Source organism: Eulemur rufifrons, chromosome 2 (assembly GCF_041146395.1).
Source record: "Eulemur rufifrons isolate Redbay chromosome 2, OSU_ERuf_1, whole genome shotgun sequence".
In the NCBI taxonomy this organism is placed as follows: Eukaryota; Metazoa; Chordata; class Mammalia; order Primates; family Lemuridae; genus Eulemur; species Eulemur rufifrons.
Window position 1 is genome coordinate 81,121,150 of NC_090984.1, and position 17,717 is coordinate 81,138,866.

The 17,717-nt window shown below is 38.3% G+C and overlaps 2 protein-coding genes across 4 annotated transcripts in view; one reads left to right on the forward strand and one right to left on the reverse strand.

Moving 5' to 3' along the window:
• Window positions 1-1,726: 1,726 nt before the first annotated feature.
• Window positions 1,727-17,717, forward strand: part of KLHDC2 (kelch domain containing 2) — a 43,185-nt gene continuing 27,194 nt past the window's right edge. Inside the window, exons 1-13 of one of the 2 annotated variants that reach the window (XM_069486792.1) lie at window positions 1,727-2,165; window positions 4,687-4,766; window positions 6,419-6,536; window positions 8,467-8,582; window positions 9,166-9,247; window positions 9,401-9,484; window positions 10,261-10,341; window positions 10,416-10,474; window positions 10,857-10,966; window positions 11,276-11,348; window positions 12,677-12,764; window positions 12,844-12,896; window positions 13,084-14,132. In XM_069486792.1, the coding sequence (XP_069342893.1) occupies window positions 2,013-2,165; window positions 4,687-4,766; window positions 6,419-6,536; window positions 8,467-8,582; window positions 9,166-9,247; window positions 9,401-9,484; window positions 10,261-10,341; window positions 10,416-10,474; window positions 10,857-10,966; window positions 11,276-11,348; window positions 12,677-12,764; window positions 12,844-12,896; window positions 13,084-13,207 (1,221 nt within the window). In that variant the 5' untranslated portion in view covers window positions 1,727-2,012 and the 3' untranslated portion in view covers window positions 13,208-14,132. Of the gene's footprint in view, window positions 2,166-4,686; window positions 4,767-6,418; window positions 6,537-8,466; window positions 8,583-9,165; window positions 9,248-9,400; window positions 9,485-10,260; window positions 10,342-10,415; window positions 10,475-10,856; window positions 10,967-11,275; window positions 11,349-12,676; window positions 12,765-12,843; window positions 12,897-13,083; window positions 14,133-17,717 lie in introns of those variants that run through there. The other variant, XM_069486802.1, reaches the window with a different exon arrangement.
• The window catches only part of NEMF (nuclear export mediator factor), a 52,282-nt gene continuing 48,826 nt past the window's right edge, over window positions 14,262-17,717 (reverse strand). For both annotated transcript variants that reach the window (XM_069486781.1, XM_069486773.1), the window contains 5 exons: window positions 16,379-16,411; window positions 15,160-15,260; window positions 15,016-15,059; window positions 14,857-14,936; window positions 14,262-14,627 (listed from right to left, as the gene is read on the reverse strand). In XM_069486781.1, the coding sequence (XP_069342882.1) occupies window positions 14,550-14,627; window positions 14,857-14,936; window positions 15,016-15,059; window positions 15,160-15,260; window positions 16,379-16,411 (336 nt within the window). In that variant the 3' untranslated portion in view covers window positions 14,262-14,549. The remainder of the gene's footprint in view (window positions 14,628-14,856; window positions 14,937-15,015; window positions 15,060-15,159; window positions 15,261-16,378; window positions 16,412-17,717) is intronic.

Below are 17,717 nucleotides of genomic sequence, written 5' to 3' on the forward strand. Positions count from 1 at the left end.
CATTGGTCACACATAGTTCATCTGAGAATCACCTCATAACTGAGGCAACTGTGTTAGCTAATTGGCTTTATCCAGAGGAAAAATAATATCTTTGACAGGAGGTAGTTTTGCAACTTGGGTCAAGCCACCACTGAAGTTAGGCTCCTACATCAAATTTACCATCTAGCAGGGGAAACTAACAACAGATAAGTAATTACATTATGGTTTTAATAAAGTGCGATGGAGAAGTACTGAGGATGCTAACAGTGTCTGGGAACCTAAAAGTGGTCCGGGAGGTCTGGAAAGGTTTCCCTGAGGAAGTGCCAGACTTCTAGGCAGTCTAACAGCAAGTGTGAAGGCCGTGGTGCTAAAAAGTGCTAGATGTGTTTGAAGAACTGAGAGAATGCTAACATAGCTGGAAGGAGCAAGAGAACGCCAACAATTGAAGCTGGAAGGGTAAGCTGGGGCCGGGCCATGCTGGGTCTTGTACGGCACCATGATAAGAATTTTGGACTCTATCCCAAGATTTTTAAGTAGAGTGACCCGATCAGATTTACATAGCTGGTTCACAATGAACTTGGGTAACTCCAAGTTCTACTGAGCATAAATCCATTACACCAGGAGGGCACAGTGCTACAAGAAATCCTGGTGAGTCAGACAGGCTTGGGGCGCCAAGCAGGGTGGATAGCAAATAAAGTCTCAACAGCTACCAGGTGACTTGTTTCCTTGTTAGAGGCATAAATTAATCCTCTTAAGTAACTCTTTTCTCTGGGTTCAAGTAAACATACCGGAAGCAGCTAGGGAAGGAGTTTCAAGCTATGAAAATTTTGGTGAAAAAAGACTTTGTTGTTCGAAGTATTCCTCTTCTATGTAGTGGTCCCAGCATGCAGATGAGGAAAAGAGAATAATGAACACCCCTCCCACCAAACACAGCAAATTGTAGAGGCACCATTAGATTAGGCGTTTAAGGTGTATTCTAGTCCAATCCTATTTTATAGATGAGGAATCCAGTTTAGATTACAATAATTCGTAATTTTCTTTTGGCCTAATTGAAATGCATCGTATAAAAGATAAGAGGAAGAGTGTGAGAAGGGGCTTCGCCTTCCTCTCTGGAGGGCTGGGCAGTTACTAACGGTTTCTGAAACGCTTAACACAATCCTCCAAACTGGCGGGCTGCAGCAGCGGGCGGCCAGCGGAGGTGACAGGAAGGGCTCGTTGGGACGGGGTCCTCTCCCGGGGAAGCCGCGGTAACCCGGGCTGGACCTCGCGGGAGACCCGAGGCGCCATCCCTCGTGTCCAGGGGACAGCAGGGTATTTACTCCGCCTCTGAGAAGTCGAGGCTAGAAACTTACTAGTTGAGCAATTTCGGTGCCCCCCTGTCCAGGCTGGGGACCCCGTTGAGAACATGCCTCTAACGAGGAGAAATTTTCGGGAGGAAAAAAAGTCTTGCGAGAACCTGGCTAAAATTCAGCAGTCTCCAGGGAACGATTCAGGGCACCACCCTTGCAGTTGCCTCAGTGAAAGGAGGCCGGGGCGTGTCTGCAGCTCGCGCGGGCGCACGGAGCTCCCGGGCCGGGGCCGCGGGCTGCGGAGCGGGCAGCGGCGGGAGGACCGGGCGCTGGGGGCGCTGAGCCGCGGCCGCGCTTCCGGAGCCCGGCGGACAGCGTCAGCGGAGCGGGCGGCTTCCGGCCGCGGCGTAAACAAGGGCCGTGAGCTGCCGGAGGCGGGGCGCGCGGGCTGCGAGAGAGAGCCGGCCTGAGGCGGTCTCCGTCCCCGGCGTGCTCCGGGTCCTGGGCCCCCGCTGCCCCGCTGCCCCGCTGCCCGCAGGCGCGTCCCGGCGGCGGAGAGCCGTCCTCGGCCGAGGAGGGCCGGGAAACGCGAGCGCAGGCGGCAGGGAGGCCTCAACGCCGTCCCTCTCGCCGCTGCCGCCTTCTCCTTGCCTCGCGCCGCCGTGCATTTCTTTCCTTCTTCTTTGTCTCTTTCTCCCCTCGCGGGTGTGAGCATTCTTGGTGAACTAAAGTGCAGCCTCAAAGATGGCTGATGGCAACGAGGATCTGCGGGCAGACGACTTGCCGGGGCCGGCCTTCGAGAGCTATGAGTCCATGGAGCTCGCCTGCCCCGCCGAGCGCAGCGGCCACGTAGCCGTCAGCGACGGGCGCCACATGTTCGTCTGGGGCGGCTACAAGGTCAGTGGCTGGCCGGGCCGCGGCGGACGTCACTCGGCTGTTAGCCGGGTCCGGGTCGCGGGCAGGCGGAGAGGTCAGAGGGGGCCTCTGAGGGCGCTCCCCTCCCTCGGACTCTGCCCGTTGGTTCGTTTGCTTGCGGGTGGAAGTCTCGAGTCCTCCGACCCGTGTCAAGGCTGCGGGGCTGTTGTCACATCAGCCTTGTGCTTCAAAGCTCACTGCCCCAACCCCTTTGTTGCCTTTGGAGAGTTATTCTGGGGAAGGCCCTGTAAAGGTTGGTGGGGCGGTGCATGACGACGAAACCGGTTTTATTTGAAAGCGTTGGGAGTAAGAGAGGTGACGGTGTGTGGTATCGCTCAAACCATTTATCGGAACTACCTAGGAGGACTTTGCTATCTGGAGCGGGGGTCAACTGGCCCACGAGACTTTTCCCCGCTTATGGGGTGGCCGAGGTGTAGGAAAAACCCCTGGAATTCTGGAAGGCCTCAGGAATCACCTTAATTCAACATTACCGCCCGTGCAGCCGTCCCAGCTACACGTGTGCAGATGTGCATCACGCTATTGTTTGAACATTTCAGGGCTATTTTCCTTCTGGTTTCAGCTGGGAAAGAGTTGGAAGTTTTTCAGAAGAAACGCCTATTTAAAAAATAACAGAAAAGCTCCACTAGTAACCAAAAAATCCCCAGCAACAAATGTAACTAGAGTGCAACTCTTCCCCGCCACACCAGCAATCGCAAAGTGATTAGTTACCAGTTCACAGCCAGTTGAATTTCTTCTCTTTAATCCTTGCTGGAGATCCACCCCAGGTGTCTCCTATTTAAAACCTTGCTCATTAGTTCTCCTACCCTTTTGCTTTCAGAGCTTCCCAATAACACTCTACATTCTAGAATTGTCTTTTTCCATTTGCTGGGGTGGCTCCGATCCATTCCTACCACAAAATGCTTGCTTTATTCCCCTTTGGTCTTAAAAATGTTCTTCCCCTTCCTTGCTTGAAATTTAGTTCTCTGTGCCGGTGCCTTGGATGACTTGCTTCGTGACTCTGATAACCGGTTTTAGCTTATGGTACAGTTGACCTGATCGTAGTTGACCGTGTTTGAGATAGCTCTCAAAGACAGCTGTCCTGATACCTTCTATCTGCAATGTTTTCCCAGCCTCCAATGAATAGGTGTTTGGAGAGTACTTGGTAGGGATATGGAACTGCAAGGACGGAGGGGACAGGTATGTAGGGACCCGTATTAAAATGTGAATAATTGCCCTAGGGAAAAGCAACCCTGTTGGTCATACTTCAGTTCTAAACTACTTTATTCATAATTTTATTTGTAAAAATCAGCAACATTTGGGGAATGGGACTTTTCTTTCGGGGTGGGGAGGGTTGCCAGGGTGACGATTTCCGATGGTGGGTTTATGAGGTCCTGGGGCCGCAGCAGGTAGGAGCAGCACGATCACTGAATTGGGTGGTTCCCAAACAGGCTGTTCTCCCCATTTATGTCTGGAAGCCTTAGAGTGGGCACAGAAGCCCCTGGAGATTGTTTCAAAAGCAATAAACCTTGGCTTCCTACATAGTAGCCAGTTTTCTCCCACCCAGGCTTGGCTGGTCACCGTGTCAGCTCACTGTCTCGCTTCCAACTTTCCCTTTATCAGCGGTGGAGAGGAAAGAGAAATGTTTACGGGGCCGACTGCTTTATTTCTGTATGTTTAATGCTCAAACTTATTAGACTCTTGACACTCATTTTCAGTGAACTGCAGTTGTTTACTATGTGTTGAAATTGTTCAGAAAGTGGCCAGGGAGGATCCAAGTCTGGAAATGCCTGGCACTTGGCAAAGTTCAGGGAAAGGATGGAATCCTGGGTCTACTTACTTGCTAAGTAACCGTGGCAAATAACTTTACCTCTCTAAGAAACCCATTTTCTCGTGATAGCAACTACTTTTTATGGTGGTTGAGGATTAAACAAAGCAATCCATGGACAGCAGCACTCAGCTCTGGTAAGCTCAGTCTATTTGTTAGGAATTAATACCTGAAGGGAAATGGAGCAGAACAAGGAACTTAAAATTTTGCTTAAGGACTTAATACTTGCAAATGTGTAGTTCTGCCCTCTCTCCAGCTTCTTAGAGAAAGAGAATGAGTGAAAGGAAAGCTTGGTTAGAAAGCCATACATCATATGTTAGTGTGGGTCAGGCACTTTCAGTAGTCTGCTGACCACGGCACAATCTCTCCTGAAGTCATGCAACTAAAATTTGGTACATGATCTGTTCCAGACAAAGTAGTCGTAGAAGTTTCCTGGAGACCTCCTAACTTACTGCACTATTGCAACTATTGTATCAAAAATTTTAATTCAGAGCTATGTTAAGCTTTACCTTGAGCATGTGGCATGGGTCAGGGAGGATCATGCATTTAATATAATTGTAAGACCTATTTAACTTTTCATAACTAGCAATTTCCTAATATCTCGAGACAGGAAAAGATATAATAGCGCCTCTTTAAAATATCAATTATTTTTAATATTTACAATCTTATTCTTCTTAGAGTAATCAAGTCAGAGGATTATATGACTTTTATCTGCCTAGAGAAGAACTATGGATCTACAACATGGAGACTGGAAGATGGTAACTGGATATTATCAGGGGGACTAAAAAATTCAAATAAGGTTGCAAAAATGTTGTAAAACCCATTCTGATGAATAAAAATATTTTAATTAAGGATGCTAAGCTACCTATATATTATAAAAATATTCTAGTTTAGCTCAGCTGTTATACTTAGATATTTTAGTATCTCTTTAGAAGTAGTTCTGTAATTACTACTTTTATGACCTTGGAATAAATTTCTATTCAGGGCTGTATAACTAAATTATCATAGTAGTATTAAAAGGTGCTAGTTTCAGATCCTGGAAAGATAATAAAAGTTCCATATATATTTTCAAGACGTTGTAAGTCTTGTCATATGGTATCTTGAATAAGAAAAGGATTTTAGGATATTAGACTTGTTGGATTTTAGGTTTAGAAATTTTAGCTGCTAAAAATAAAGGTGGTATTCTATTTTAATGAGCTCTATAATTAAATCCCTTTAAAATAGTATGTTGTTTAAAAACCAATACGAACTTAAATGTGCCTTCCATATAAACTGGGGATAATTTGAAAGGATCTTTTGCTGGTCTCATAGCAGTGGTAGAATTAATGTGTTTGTCTAAATGCTGGTTATAGCCATGTTTGGGGATTTACAAAGTAGTTTTCCCCATAGTTTGCTCTGTGAGAACTTTGTGATTTAAATATTTTACTTATTGTAGATCTCAGAACTAGAATAATAGTCTCACTTGATTTAAGAGTTAAAATAAGTCAGGATTATTTCTGTATATAGCAAATCAGTTTTTAACATGAGCTATTAATCTTTTTCTGGAAAATTGGAAATTTATAACTGTATTCCCTTAAAAGGGGAATTCTATGTATGTATTTAAAAAAAAAAAAAAAAAAACACGCCAGGCGTGGTGACTCATGCCTGTAATCCTAGCACTTTGGGAGGCCAAGGCAGGAAGATCACTTGAGGCCAGGAGTTTAAGACCAGCCTGGGCAACACAGAACCCGGTCTCTACAGAAAAATTAAAAAATAAAAAAATTTTAAAATAAGCCTTCCAAAACTTCAAGCTTAACAAAAATAAAGTAATATTGTATCTGATAGTGTGAGCAGAAGACCTTAAGTGTACTATTAATATTCTGAATCTTAGAATTTCTTAGATTAAAATTTTTAGGTTCGGAATGCATACATACACTCAGAGGAATGCCTGGCACGTAGTAAGCACTACCTGTTTGTAGTGTTACACAAAGGACTGTATCAGATTCATTTGAATAGCTAAAAGGTAACTGATTTAATCTGTCTGAAGTAGGAATGTTGAGGTTCCTGGCCCCCTCAAAAAAGAAAACAAACAAAAATGAAAACCACAAACCACTTATGGCCATGTACATAAAAAGCAAACAATTTAGTTTGAGAAAAATAAAATGGCATGTTCCTAGAATTACAAAAATGTGAAACTTAGGCTTTCAGATCTTTCATTATGCCTATATATGTAGGACCAGCTGGCATTGCCTTGGAATGGGTAAAGAGGGAAAAATGTATTCCTTGAATTAAATTTTAGAGCTAGACACTATCTAGTCAGCCCTCTCATTTTTTTTCCTTTATTGTGGGGATAAGCATAAGAAAAATTAATAGATTTTTGCATTTCTTCCTTTTGGTAAACTTACTTATATTCAGTTTTTACCCCCCTCAGGAAAAAAATTAACACTGAAGGGGATGTTCCTCCTTCTATGTCAGGAAGCTGTGCTGTGTGTGTAGATAGAGTGCTGTACTTGTTTGGAGGACACCATTCAAGAGGCAATACAAATAAGGTTAGTGTTTCCAAGGATTTTTGGTTCAAGTAAATTTTATTCTTATTCTCTTTCAAACCTCAGATTTCTAAGGTTAGCCCTATACTTATTTCTGTCTCAGTTAATATATTATTGCATGAATGTGCATTTTACTATTGTGTCTACTAGTCTGTATTTACCTAGGCCTTTTGTAAAATCAAGTTGGGTGGGTAAGTTGTGTAGAGTAACTTCCTAGGTTGTTCTTATTTGTGCTCTTTATAGCTAATTGTTGTCTTAGAACCACTGTTAGATAAATTAACACCGACAGACAAAATTTTACAGATTGACATTCCAATAATATAGTGCCCTAAGACACTGCTGTTCAGACTTGGTCCATATTTGTTTCCAAATAGGAAAAGTTGTCACTTATTCTCTTTCAGGTCAGTAAGAGACAGAGGCAGTCAGTCAGAAAGGTGCATATGATATATAGATAGACGCTTATCAATTCATTTATTTGGCAACTTAGTAAGCACCTTATATGCTAAGCACTTGGTCAGACACTGGAGACACAGAGATGAGCAAACTATGATAGTCTCTGCCTCTAGGAGCTCACATTCTAGAAGGGACATACATAATAAGTAAACCATGCAATAGAATCTGAGACACAGCTTGGCACATAGGACTTAACTCAGTTAATATCACTGAATTTGCAAGAGTCCTTGGGACATTGTGTTTGGTAGGATCACTAAGAGGTGATGTTTGAATACGGAAGGGGTAGCCAAGATGCAGAGATATCAGCAAAGTATGTCTTGTTTGTATTGCCAAGTGATTTATAGGTTTTATACATATGGCTAAGATAGTTTCAAACTATGCTCCTAGAAACTCTAAGGATTTGAGATGCCTTGGGGCACTTGTGGGAAGAGCAGATGGTATTAGGTGGGCTCCGGGCTGCCCTTCCCTCCTCCATTTTAACATTTGTAGCTCCAGTTTTGTTTTTACATATTGGGCTTTTGATTAATATTTTGCTTGAAGAAAGGGTTCTTTGCCTAAAATATTTTGTGAGGCACATCTCATCTACAGGCTGTAGTTGAGCTATGTATTTTTCAAAGCCAAGGGGCGAAAAATAACTTTGCAACTTGAGGAAGGTTGGGAAGGAGAGAAGCTAAGGTTTTAGGGAGTAGTCACAGAAATCATAGTAGGTTAGTAGGTCAAATGGGGTTGAGTGTTTTAAATTTGACAGAAAGGAAGCTTGAGTGTTGTAGAGAAATAAAAACTATATATATATAAAATGGCAGATATATTCATCCTTTGAAGGATAAACCAGTTTTTAATCTTTCAGGTATTGATCCTTAGCTCCTAGAATTAAATAGGCACTGAAGATTATCTGTTAAATTGAATTTGAAGGTAAAATTGCTAAACCTGACATTTTTGGTAAAACCATCTTAATAACCATAAATTAGATCAGTACAACTCAGAGTGCCTACCTAAGGCAAGATAAAAAGCTTGTACAATGTAAATGAATGCACTGCGATTCCTTCATCAAAAAGGTGTGGCTATGTTTGCCATACTTACTTTAGCTATTCCCAATCCCTATTTTTTGCCATATCATGAAAAATTTCAAACATACAATGTTATGACTAATATTCTAAGTATACTTTTGTATATATTTGAATATTTTCATAATTAATTGCTCTATAGACATGCAATAAATGATCTAGATTAAAAAGTATGGCTATGGGGAAAAAAAACTAGCTGAACCAACAATGTGCTTAGTGACTTAGGAAATTTATATTCTGTCACAGGTTCCTAATCTAGACACAGACCAGTCTGGCAGCCACTCTGCAGTCACAATTTCAGTAGCATTAGATGAGTTAGACAGCCTTCTTATTCTCACAAATCACAGTAAAAGTAAATGCTAAAGTTGAATTTCTTTCACATTACCAAATCTAACTGAAATCATTGCTTCTGACAGTTCTACATGCTGGATTCAAGGTCTACAGACAGAGTGTTACAGTGGGAAAGAATTGATTGCCAAGGAATTCCTCCATCATCAAAGGACAAACTTGGTGTCTGGGTATATAAAAACAAGTAAGTTGGCAGAACTATAGGTTTGGGTTATTTATGTGGAAAGTGTTTACCATTCATGTGTCCTCAGCCAATAAGCATAGAACATACCTCATAGGCCCATATGAAGATTAAGTGAATTAATACATGAAAGCATTTAACATAGCACCTAAGACATAGTTAAGTGTTAGCCATTTTTATTTGAATAAGTGTTTTCATATACTCAAGTGTACCTTCCTAATTCATACATAACACATTGATTGCCACATTTAGGGGAAAAAAAGTTTTTCCTTGGGGCCATGGTGTTTTATTATGAAAACAGAATAAAAACTTCAAAAACAAAATGATCCTTTCTTAATTTAATGAAAATTTTTATTTTTTATTGTTTTCTGGGCATGAGTTATATGGAACTTGAAAAATAGTTCACACGGCTCCCAAAGTAAACAGATGTGTGAGTTACATACACTTTACTGGGCCCCGGGCTCAAAACTAGCATGAGTTAAATATCACTCACATGGCAGTTAATGTGGTAAGACAGAAAGAAAAATCCCTGGTATCCTATCCTTTGGATGTTTGAATTTTTAGTGTCTTGTTTTTTATCAAACAGGTTAATATTTTTTGGAGGATATGGATATTTACCTGAAGATAAAGTATTGGGAACTTTTGAATTTGATGAAACATCTTTTTGGGTAAGTGAAGTTTTCATATTTGCGTATGGCCTATGTTGAAATACACTTTACGTCTGCAAGTAGTTTTGTTCATTTTTCCTTATTAATAAATCAGGGGCTATGTAATTTTACAAACATCACTTGTAAAATAATTCGGGTTCTTATTTTCTGTAGAATTCAAGTCATCCAAGAGGATGGAATGACCATGTACATATTTTAGACACTGAAACATTCATCTGGAGCCAGCCTATAACTACTGTGAGTTACTGAAGAACAATGAATTATTAAAGCAAGACCTCTTGAGGAGGGGGATACACCAGAGTTGGGAGGTGTTATAAATTTGACAGCTTATTCTTGTTTTCTGGAAAGAGAAGATCCATAGCTTTCATTGTTCTCCAAAGAATCTGGAAATCAGAAAAGTTTAAGGAATATATGAAGGGACTAACCCAGCATCTATTATCTAATAGACGTTAAGTGGTAGCTGCTATTGTTCATACGGGTTGTGAGTATCCCTTATCCGAAATGCTTGGGATTAGAAGTGTTTCGGATTTTGGGATATTTGCATTATGTACTTACCAGCTGACCATCCTTAATCCAAAGATCTGAAATCCAAAATGCTCCAACAAGCATTTCCTTTGAGTGTCATGTTGGTGCTCAAAAAGTTTCAGACTGAAGAGTGGGGATACTCAACTTGTAATTAACCTAGTGCTACATTGGAATATATATATCTTAAATATTAGATTTCTTTTCCCAGATGCTATAAAATGTGCTGATCTTTATTTTAAAAGATTAAAAAATAAAGCAACCTTTGTTATATTAATGAGGCTATTTAGTAACACATCTCAAAAATATAAAATTACACCCCCAGTTTGGTAGTCAGCTTTCAGTACTGCTGACTCAAAGTCGGCACTTCAGCTTTTAAAAGCTCAAGTATCTTGCATATTCTTATCCCATATCCAGAGAAGACTAGTATTTTCCCTCCATTTATAAAAAGCTCACTCCTTTACTAAGTTGATTGTGTAACTTTTTAATAGGGTAAAGCACCTTCACCTCGTGCTGCCCATGCCTGTGCTACTGTTGGAAACAAAGGTTTTGTGTTTGGAGGCAGATATCGAGTGAGTACATAAACAGTTTCAATGACTTGCTTTTGAATTCTTCAAAATAATGATTCAATTATCCTTTTTTTTAGGATGCTAGAATGAATGATCTTCACTATCTTAATCTGGATACATGGGAGTGGAATGAATTGTAGGTATCACTTTAGGTTATTTAGAAAAGTTTTCCCAATTTTTACCCTTTTCCCTATTATCAGTATATAATATACTTGGCTTAACATTTCTGTAACTATGAATATAAATAAGCATGATTACTAGGTCCTTAAGGAATTTTGTTTTCAGTTCCCTTAACTGTGTCCCTGGCACATGGCATATGCTCAACGTTTGTTGCAAAAGGTCTAAAGTTGACTGTGCTTTCAAAGAAAATAGTTCCGTATAAAGAACATACTTAAAGTTTTTAAAGTCTTTTTTCGCAATAATTCCATATAAATTTTAAAAGAAAACTTCAGTTTTTCTGTATTACATACAGTAGCTGAATTTAATCACATATATTGTAACTTAGCTATTATTTTCAGAATTCCACAAGGCATATGCCCAGTTGGCCGATCTTGGCACTCACTAACACCAGTTTCTTCAGATCATCTTTTTCTCTTTGGAGGATTTACCACTGATAAACAGCCTCTAAGTAAGTCCCTTAAAAATACAATAATGAAATCATTACATATCATCCATGTAGAACAAATAGCTGAAAATCAGTCTATTATAGATACATGAGAGGGCTTATGGGGTTGGTTGGAAGGTTTGATATTAATCTTGATTGTATAACATACTTATACAAACTATGCCATACTTCCATTATGCTCAGTAAAGAAATGACCTGCAGTCCTTAATGATATGATGTATTATTTTACTTGTTAAAGCTGTTCTCTTTAAGTGTCAATGTCATATTAACAGAATAACATACTTCATAGCTTTTTTTCTTTGTTTCAATCAGGTGATGCCTGGACTTACTGCATCAGTAAAAATGAATGGATACAGTTTAATCATCCCTATTCTGAAAAACCAAGGTATGAACTATTTAAAACATAATTCTAATACTGAATATGTATAAGACTGGTGAGAACTGAAGTTGTGGCTGCATTATATCCACCATACTTATTTATAAAAATCCCAGCATTTGCTAAGGTTTGACATCATACTTCTTAAGGAAGAGAAAACCAGTGTTATACTAGTATCAAATGCTTTCTTTTCCATCATCTATGTATGAAGAATCGGGCTGGATTTTTGTTTTTGCTTCTTCCTTCCATTATCATAAAATTATTGATACAGTTAAAAATTTATAATCAAGCTTTTTACCTGAGTAAGATGAACCGCATCTATGTTTGCCATTAAAAAGGGTAGGGTTGGGGAGAAAGACTGGAAAGGAATTTTAAAAGCTAAAAGAATATACATGAAAAAAAACAGATCAAGAACTGTTGAGCAGGCGGGAGGATCATTTGAGCTCAGGAGTTCGAGACCAGCCTGAGCAAGAGCGAGAACGCCGTCTCTACTAAAAATAGAAAGAAATTATCTGGACAACTAAAATATATAGAAAAAATTAGCCGGGCATGGTGGTGCATGTCTGTAGTCCCAGCTACTCGGGAGGCTGAGGCAGAAGGATTGCTTAAGCCCAGGAGTTTGAGGTTGCTGTGAGCTAAGCTGACACCATGGCACTCACTCTAGCCCGTGCAACAGAGTGAGACTCTGTCTCAAAAAAAAAAAAAAAAAAATGAAACCAAAACCTGTTGATCAGATTTGTCTAACAAAGATTAAGAAGTAGAATCACTCAAAAGAGCTAAACATTGACAGTTATTTCTCTTGTTAATCTTAAAAAGAATTGCTACAGGAAATAATATAGTCAAAATTGGTGTTCAGAGCACATAGGCCTATTTTTTTCCCCAATCCTCTAACCCAAGTAGTCATGCCACTTAGGATTTCATTTGCACAAATATCTTTCCATAGAATTACCACGCTTTCGGCATCAGCATCCCTCACATGTTCTGTATAAGCCCAATGTGTCTATGGAAAAAGGAGAGGGCATATACTACTCAGCTCCCATAAGATTTTTATTGCTAACAAAGACCTAGAGAACAGATCATTCAGTTCAATCCCCTCATTGTGTAAATGAGGACCAGACCAGAGAGAAAAAATACCCAGATATAAAATAGACATTTTTTTTTTTTTTTTTTTTTTTAAAGCTTTTGCTACTTTCCCTTAAGATTTTACTTACCCACCATGATGTTTTGGTCTCAACTACCTTAAGATCTCTAGTCTTTAATTAGCTCTATTCTGTAGTGTACATGATCAGTTTGGCTGTCTGGGTGACTTCAAACTCAAGTTTTTGTTTTAAATGCAGGTTATGGCATACAGCTTGTGCCAGTGATGAAGGAGAAGTAATTGTTTTTGGTGGGTGTGCCAACAATCTGCTTGTCCATCACAGAGCTGTAAGTATACCAATTCATATTATTACTGAAACTGGTTTGTGAAGCACTTTTTAATGTACTCTTCATATCTATTTTTCAGGCACACAGTAATGAAATACTTATATTTTCAGTTCAACCAAAATCTCTTGTACGGTGAGTAACTATTTACTTGGCACTTAAATTATTTTACACTGTTTCTTGACACTTAAGGGCAATAATGAGTCTTCACTGATACAACTAACTCTTTAGAGAAAGTTTTTTTTTTTTTTTTTTGTAGTTCAAGTGAATACTTCTAAATAGTAAAGTGAAATTATTTTTCTCTTTCCTTGTCTACTTTCAGGCTAAGCTTAGAAGCAGTCATTTGCTTTAAAGAAATGTTAGCCAACTCATGGAACTGCCTTCCAAAACACTTACTTCACAGTGTTAATCAGAGGTTTGGTAGTAACAACACTTCTGGATCTTAAGGCTTCATACATAATGTCTCTGATAACCTTGCATGGACAGCAGACCTGTAAACGTCAGAGTGGCATCATTTGTATAATTACACGCATTGTTGTAGTTTGCAGCTTTTTGGTTTTAATGTGCATGTGAATGGCCTAGAGAACCTATTTTTGTGTCTAAAGTTTACAATAAATGTATTTAACACCAGTAACGGTCCTCTATTAAAAGTAAAAGAAAATTAATGCTTGGGCTTTTTACCCCCAAAGAATGGTTATTACATTTCCTTTTTGGTAACTTCAGGATATACATCTGTAGAAACATTATACGAAACAGTCTTACCATTATGAAATGGTGAAGTTATTTTTTAAAAACATTAAAATTTTAGATATTTTTTAATGGCAAGAGTAGTCAGTCTGTTATATAGCCTAGCATCATAAATACAACATAATAAAGAGCTTTTTTTTTTTTTACATTAATTTCAAATGGAAAAATATCCTCAATAGGACTAAGCTGGTCAAAGAAATCGTGGAGGGACCTACGGCTATTTGTAAATGCTTCCTTCAGTGTAGAAGCTGGGGCACATGGTCATGTTGACTATAGGTGGTACTGAAGTGCACTTTTGATATTGTAGGTTGATACTCTATCATGCAGGATAATTACTAGAGGTAGAAATTAAAATGGTACAGAAATGAATGAGATTATAAGAAAGAAATTAATATGAAGACTGAAGGTATATATAAATGCATGGAAATAACACCAATTTCTTCCACGAATTAGTTCTTAAGCTGAATCATGAGAATTGTTTGTATTTTACATTTGGTCTAATACTTTTTTGACAAGTATAGGTGAAAGCAGAAGAAAATCCACTCTACTCCAATACTTAGGGTTTTCAAGACACAATCCTTAAATGTTTAACCACCCCCAGCCCCAACAAGAAAAAAACCCTTATTACTGGCTTGTTTTTTTTATATACATATATATATATATATATATATATGTTAGATGTTATATACAGTAGATTAAGTCAATAGTTTAAGCAATAGAGCCACTGCACTGTTCAATTTCTTTACATTGTGAAATGAGTACTAAGTATTAACCTCCCAAATTTCAAGAAAATGTAGAATAACTACAGATGTATTAATTAGCATTTAACTGTCCACAAATATTTTAGGAAATCCTATCATAGACAGTGTTTCGTCTATATAAAACTGAAAAAACAAGAATTAAGTCCTTTTGGCGAATATAGCAAGGCAATGTTTAGTTCATTTTTAAATGCGGAAGTCCTGTTACATGGCGTTTTCATCTTTGAACTTCCAAAAGGCTATAAAATTGGCTCTTCTTAAATATTTTAGGGTTTCATTTCAGCTATTTCCTTTTTACATTCAGAAGATTGGGTGCAGACACTTTCACTTTGCCGGGAATGTTTCTTGATAAATCTGTGTCCTAAAAAAAGAAAACTGCTGAATATCTTCACATTCTATATGGTCAATCATGTTTATGACAATTATGTATCCTCTGCTGTCAAAAGAAAGGCATTTCCAAAATTTTTAGCTGAAATACTTTTACTGCTTTCAATAAGACAGCATTTTTTACCAAAACAATAGAAAATAACTGCTAACATTTTTAATTGTACAACTAATCTCCACTTTCCTTTTCTGAAGGAAAACTTTACCTTTACGCTGCGGAATAAGTCTTTTTCTCTTGCTGTTGCTTCTTTGAAATGCATGAAACTATTCAAGGCCGTTTTTGCAGCTGTAAATAGAAAACAAAGAATCTACTTCTGTTCAATCAATGAACTGTTTAAAATAATTAAAAAAAAAAATGTAAATACCTTTTCCCTTTTTCTGAACTCCAGGAGTAAGTTTCACTTTGTATCTTTAAAAAGGAGAATTGCATGTGTTACTAAATAGAGATTACAAAACAACTCATAAAAGTCATTGTGTCAACTGTTTTAAGTAAATTAATGGTGATTTACTTATAGTTTGTCATGGTGGTGTAAGGAGCACATATTGGAATAGCAAACAGTAGTATATCTTCAGCATGTGGCTGTCCTGTCAAAGAATCAAACAGATTTTCCTAAAAGGGGAAGATAAAAACAATTGTATAATTTATACGAGTCTTAAAGGAAAGTGCTAAAACACTGTTTAATTAATATCTCAATATATTTTTATCCTTTTCTGATAGGCATATAGTCTAAGTAGGAATAGCAGCAGTGCTTAAACTCTGCTTTAAAGTTCCAAAGAGTTACAAGACTAATGCTTGAATATATTATTCTTTACTACTAAATTTTTGCCTAGCGTAATAAGTAATGAAAACAATGATTTTCAAAATACCACCTATAAATACATTTAAGAGAAAGGGGGAAAACTTGCTGGATATTACTTAAGTTGCAGAAAACCACTGTGCATTAAAATGATGCACAGTAATGACCACAAATATATTTAAGGCCCACTGCATGAAAATGGGACTGATACGTTGGCTAGTCCAATGGTTCTCTACCATTGCCCCTCAGAAGACACTGGGCAGTGTCTAGAAATAGTTCTGGCTGTCACAGTGAGGGGTAGGGTGGGTGGGAGGGGTAATGGGTGCTACTTGGCATCTAGTAGGTAAAGGCCACAGATGTTGCTAACCATTTTATAATGCATGGGACAGCCTCCCCCAACAAAAAAATTAACCATCTCATGTTAATTGTGCCAAAGTTGAGAATCCCTGAGCTAGAATAGCCTTTTCTCTTCCTGTTTTGAAGGAGAAATCCCAGGGCCTCTTAAGAGCTCTCATTTGGCCAGGCTGCAGACAAGATTGCCCCTCTTTGTTTAACAATATGAGTAAACTTTTAGGATTTAGGACAAAATGCTTGGTGCTGAACTGTAATCGATAGTTGAGTGTTTGCTATGTGCCATAAACTTTTCTAAATGCCCTTAACATACATTATCTTCTCAAAACAACTCCTTTCTGGTAGAGACAGCTATTATCCCTATTTTTCACATGAGGTAATAACTGAGGCACAAAAAATAACATTTCCAAGTTTGTACAGTTACATATAGCAGAGTTGGGATTAAAACCCAGAAAGTTTGACTCTAGAGCCTGCAGTCTTGTCTTAGCTTTTTACATTTTAATTAATTGTGTATCAAATATTCTTAGAACTAGATTGCAATGAGAATGTTGTAATAGGAACCCCAATACAAAAATCATACCTCATTTCCCTGTTGATCCAGATCTTGTTCTTCCTGTTCCAACATATAAAAATAAAAGTCAGCTATAACTTAAAATGAAATTCTACACCATTAAACCATTAAGAGAAAGAAACAGTGATATAACAAGACTGTCATATCTAACCCACAGGATAGGAGCCCCAGGATGTATTCTTTGGTGTCCCAAGACTCTGACATGAATTTGTGTGTGTGTGTATGTATGTATTTAATACTTAATAAGCAATGCCATTCAAAGAGAAAAAGGGATGGTTCTCTGAAGTGGGGGGAAAAAAACCCCAAACTTTCACATAAAGTATATGCTAAAACAGTGAAAGTTATAGGGACAATTTGAAATGACAACCAAGGTTGATATGTTTGCCAAGAAAAAAGAAGATGGAGAATTCTGGTAAACAGAACTTTCGTTTTCAAATCTCTGTTCAGCAGTTTTAGGATTAATTTTTCACATACGAAGATATGCTTAATTGCGTTTGCTTACCTACATAAGAAAAATATCTGGAGATAACTTACTGTCTTAGTCTGTCCAGGTTGAATACCTGAAACTGAATAATTTATAAACAACAGAAATTTACTTCTCACAGTTCTGGAGGCTGGAAGTTCGGGGTGAAGGCACCAACGGACTCAGTGTCTGGTGAGCCTGAAAGATGCCGCCTTGTTGCCATGTCCTCACATGACAAAAGGGGAACTCCCTTCAACCTCTTTTGTAAGGGCTCTCATGACTCAATCACTTACTAAAGGCCCACCTCTTACTACTATCACATTGTGTATGTAGGTTCCAGGATATGAATTTGGGGGGATATCAACAGAACATTCATAATTACCACCTCTAATGAATATTTACAAGTATAGGGTTTACAGAATAAATTACAGAATATGGGAATAATGTAAATATTTGAGAGCTAAAATGAGTTTAAGTATTACCAAACAACACCGTTCAGCAGGGGAAAAAAAGAAAACAGCAATACACAATCTCTAAGCATTAGCTGTAATAAACTATAATTATGAGCATATAATTATAACTCAAGCTTTAACTAAAAACAATGCTGGTGATGAAAATAAAAATTTTTGATTCAGCCTGATATGATTTTAATCAAAGTTATTAAAATAGCTCAGAATTTCAAGAAGATGTATATATTCATGGTAAGGTATACTTGGTTCATAAAACAATTAGGCAATCATAGCTGGACAAACACAAACTTCTTACTGATTTTGCAACAAGAGTATTTGGCACTTTAACTGTATACCCATTTTCAACATTAAGAATATAACAGATTCCTATAGAAAAGCTTAGAGAAGTGAAAATTTATTTTCCACTCATCTTCAG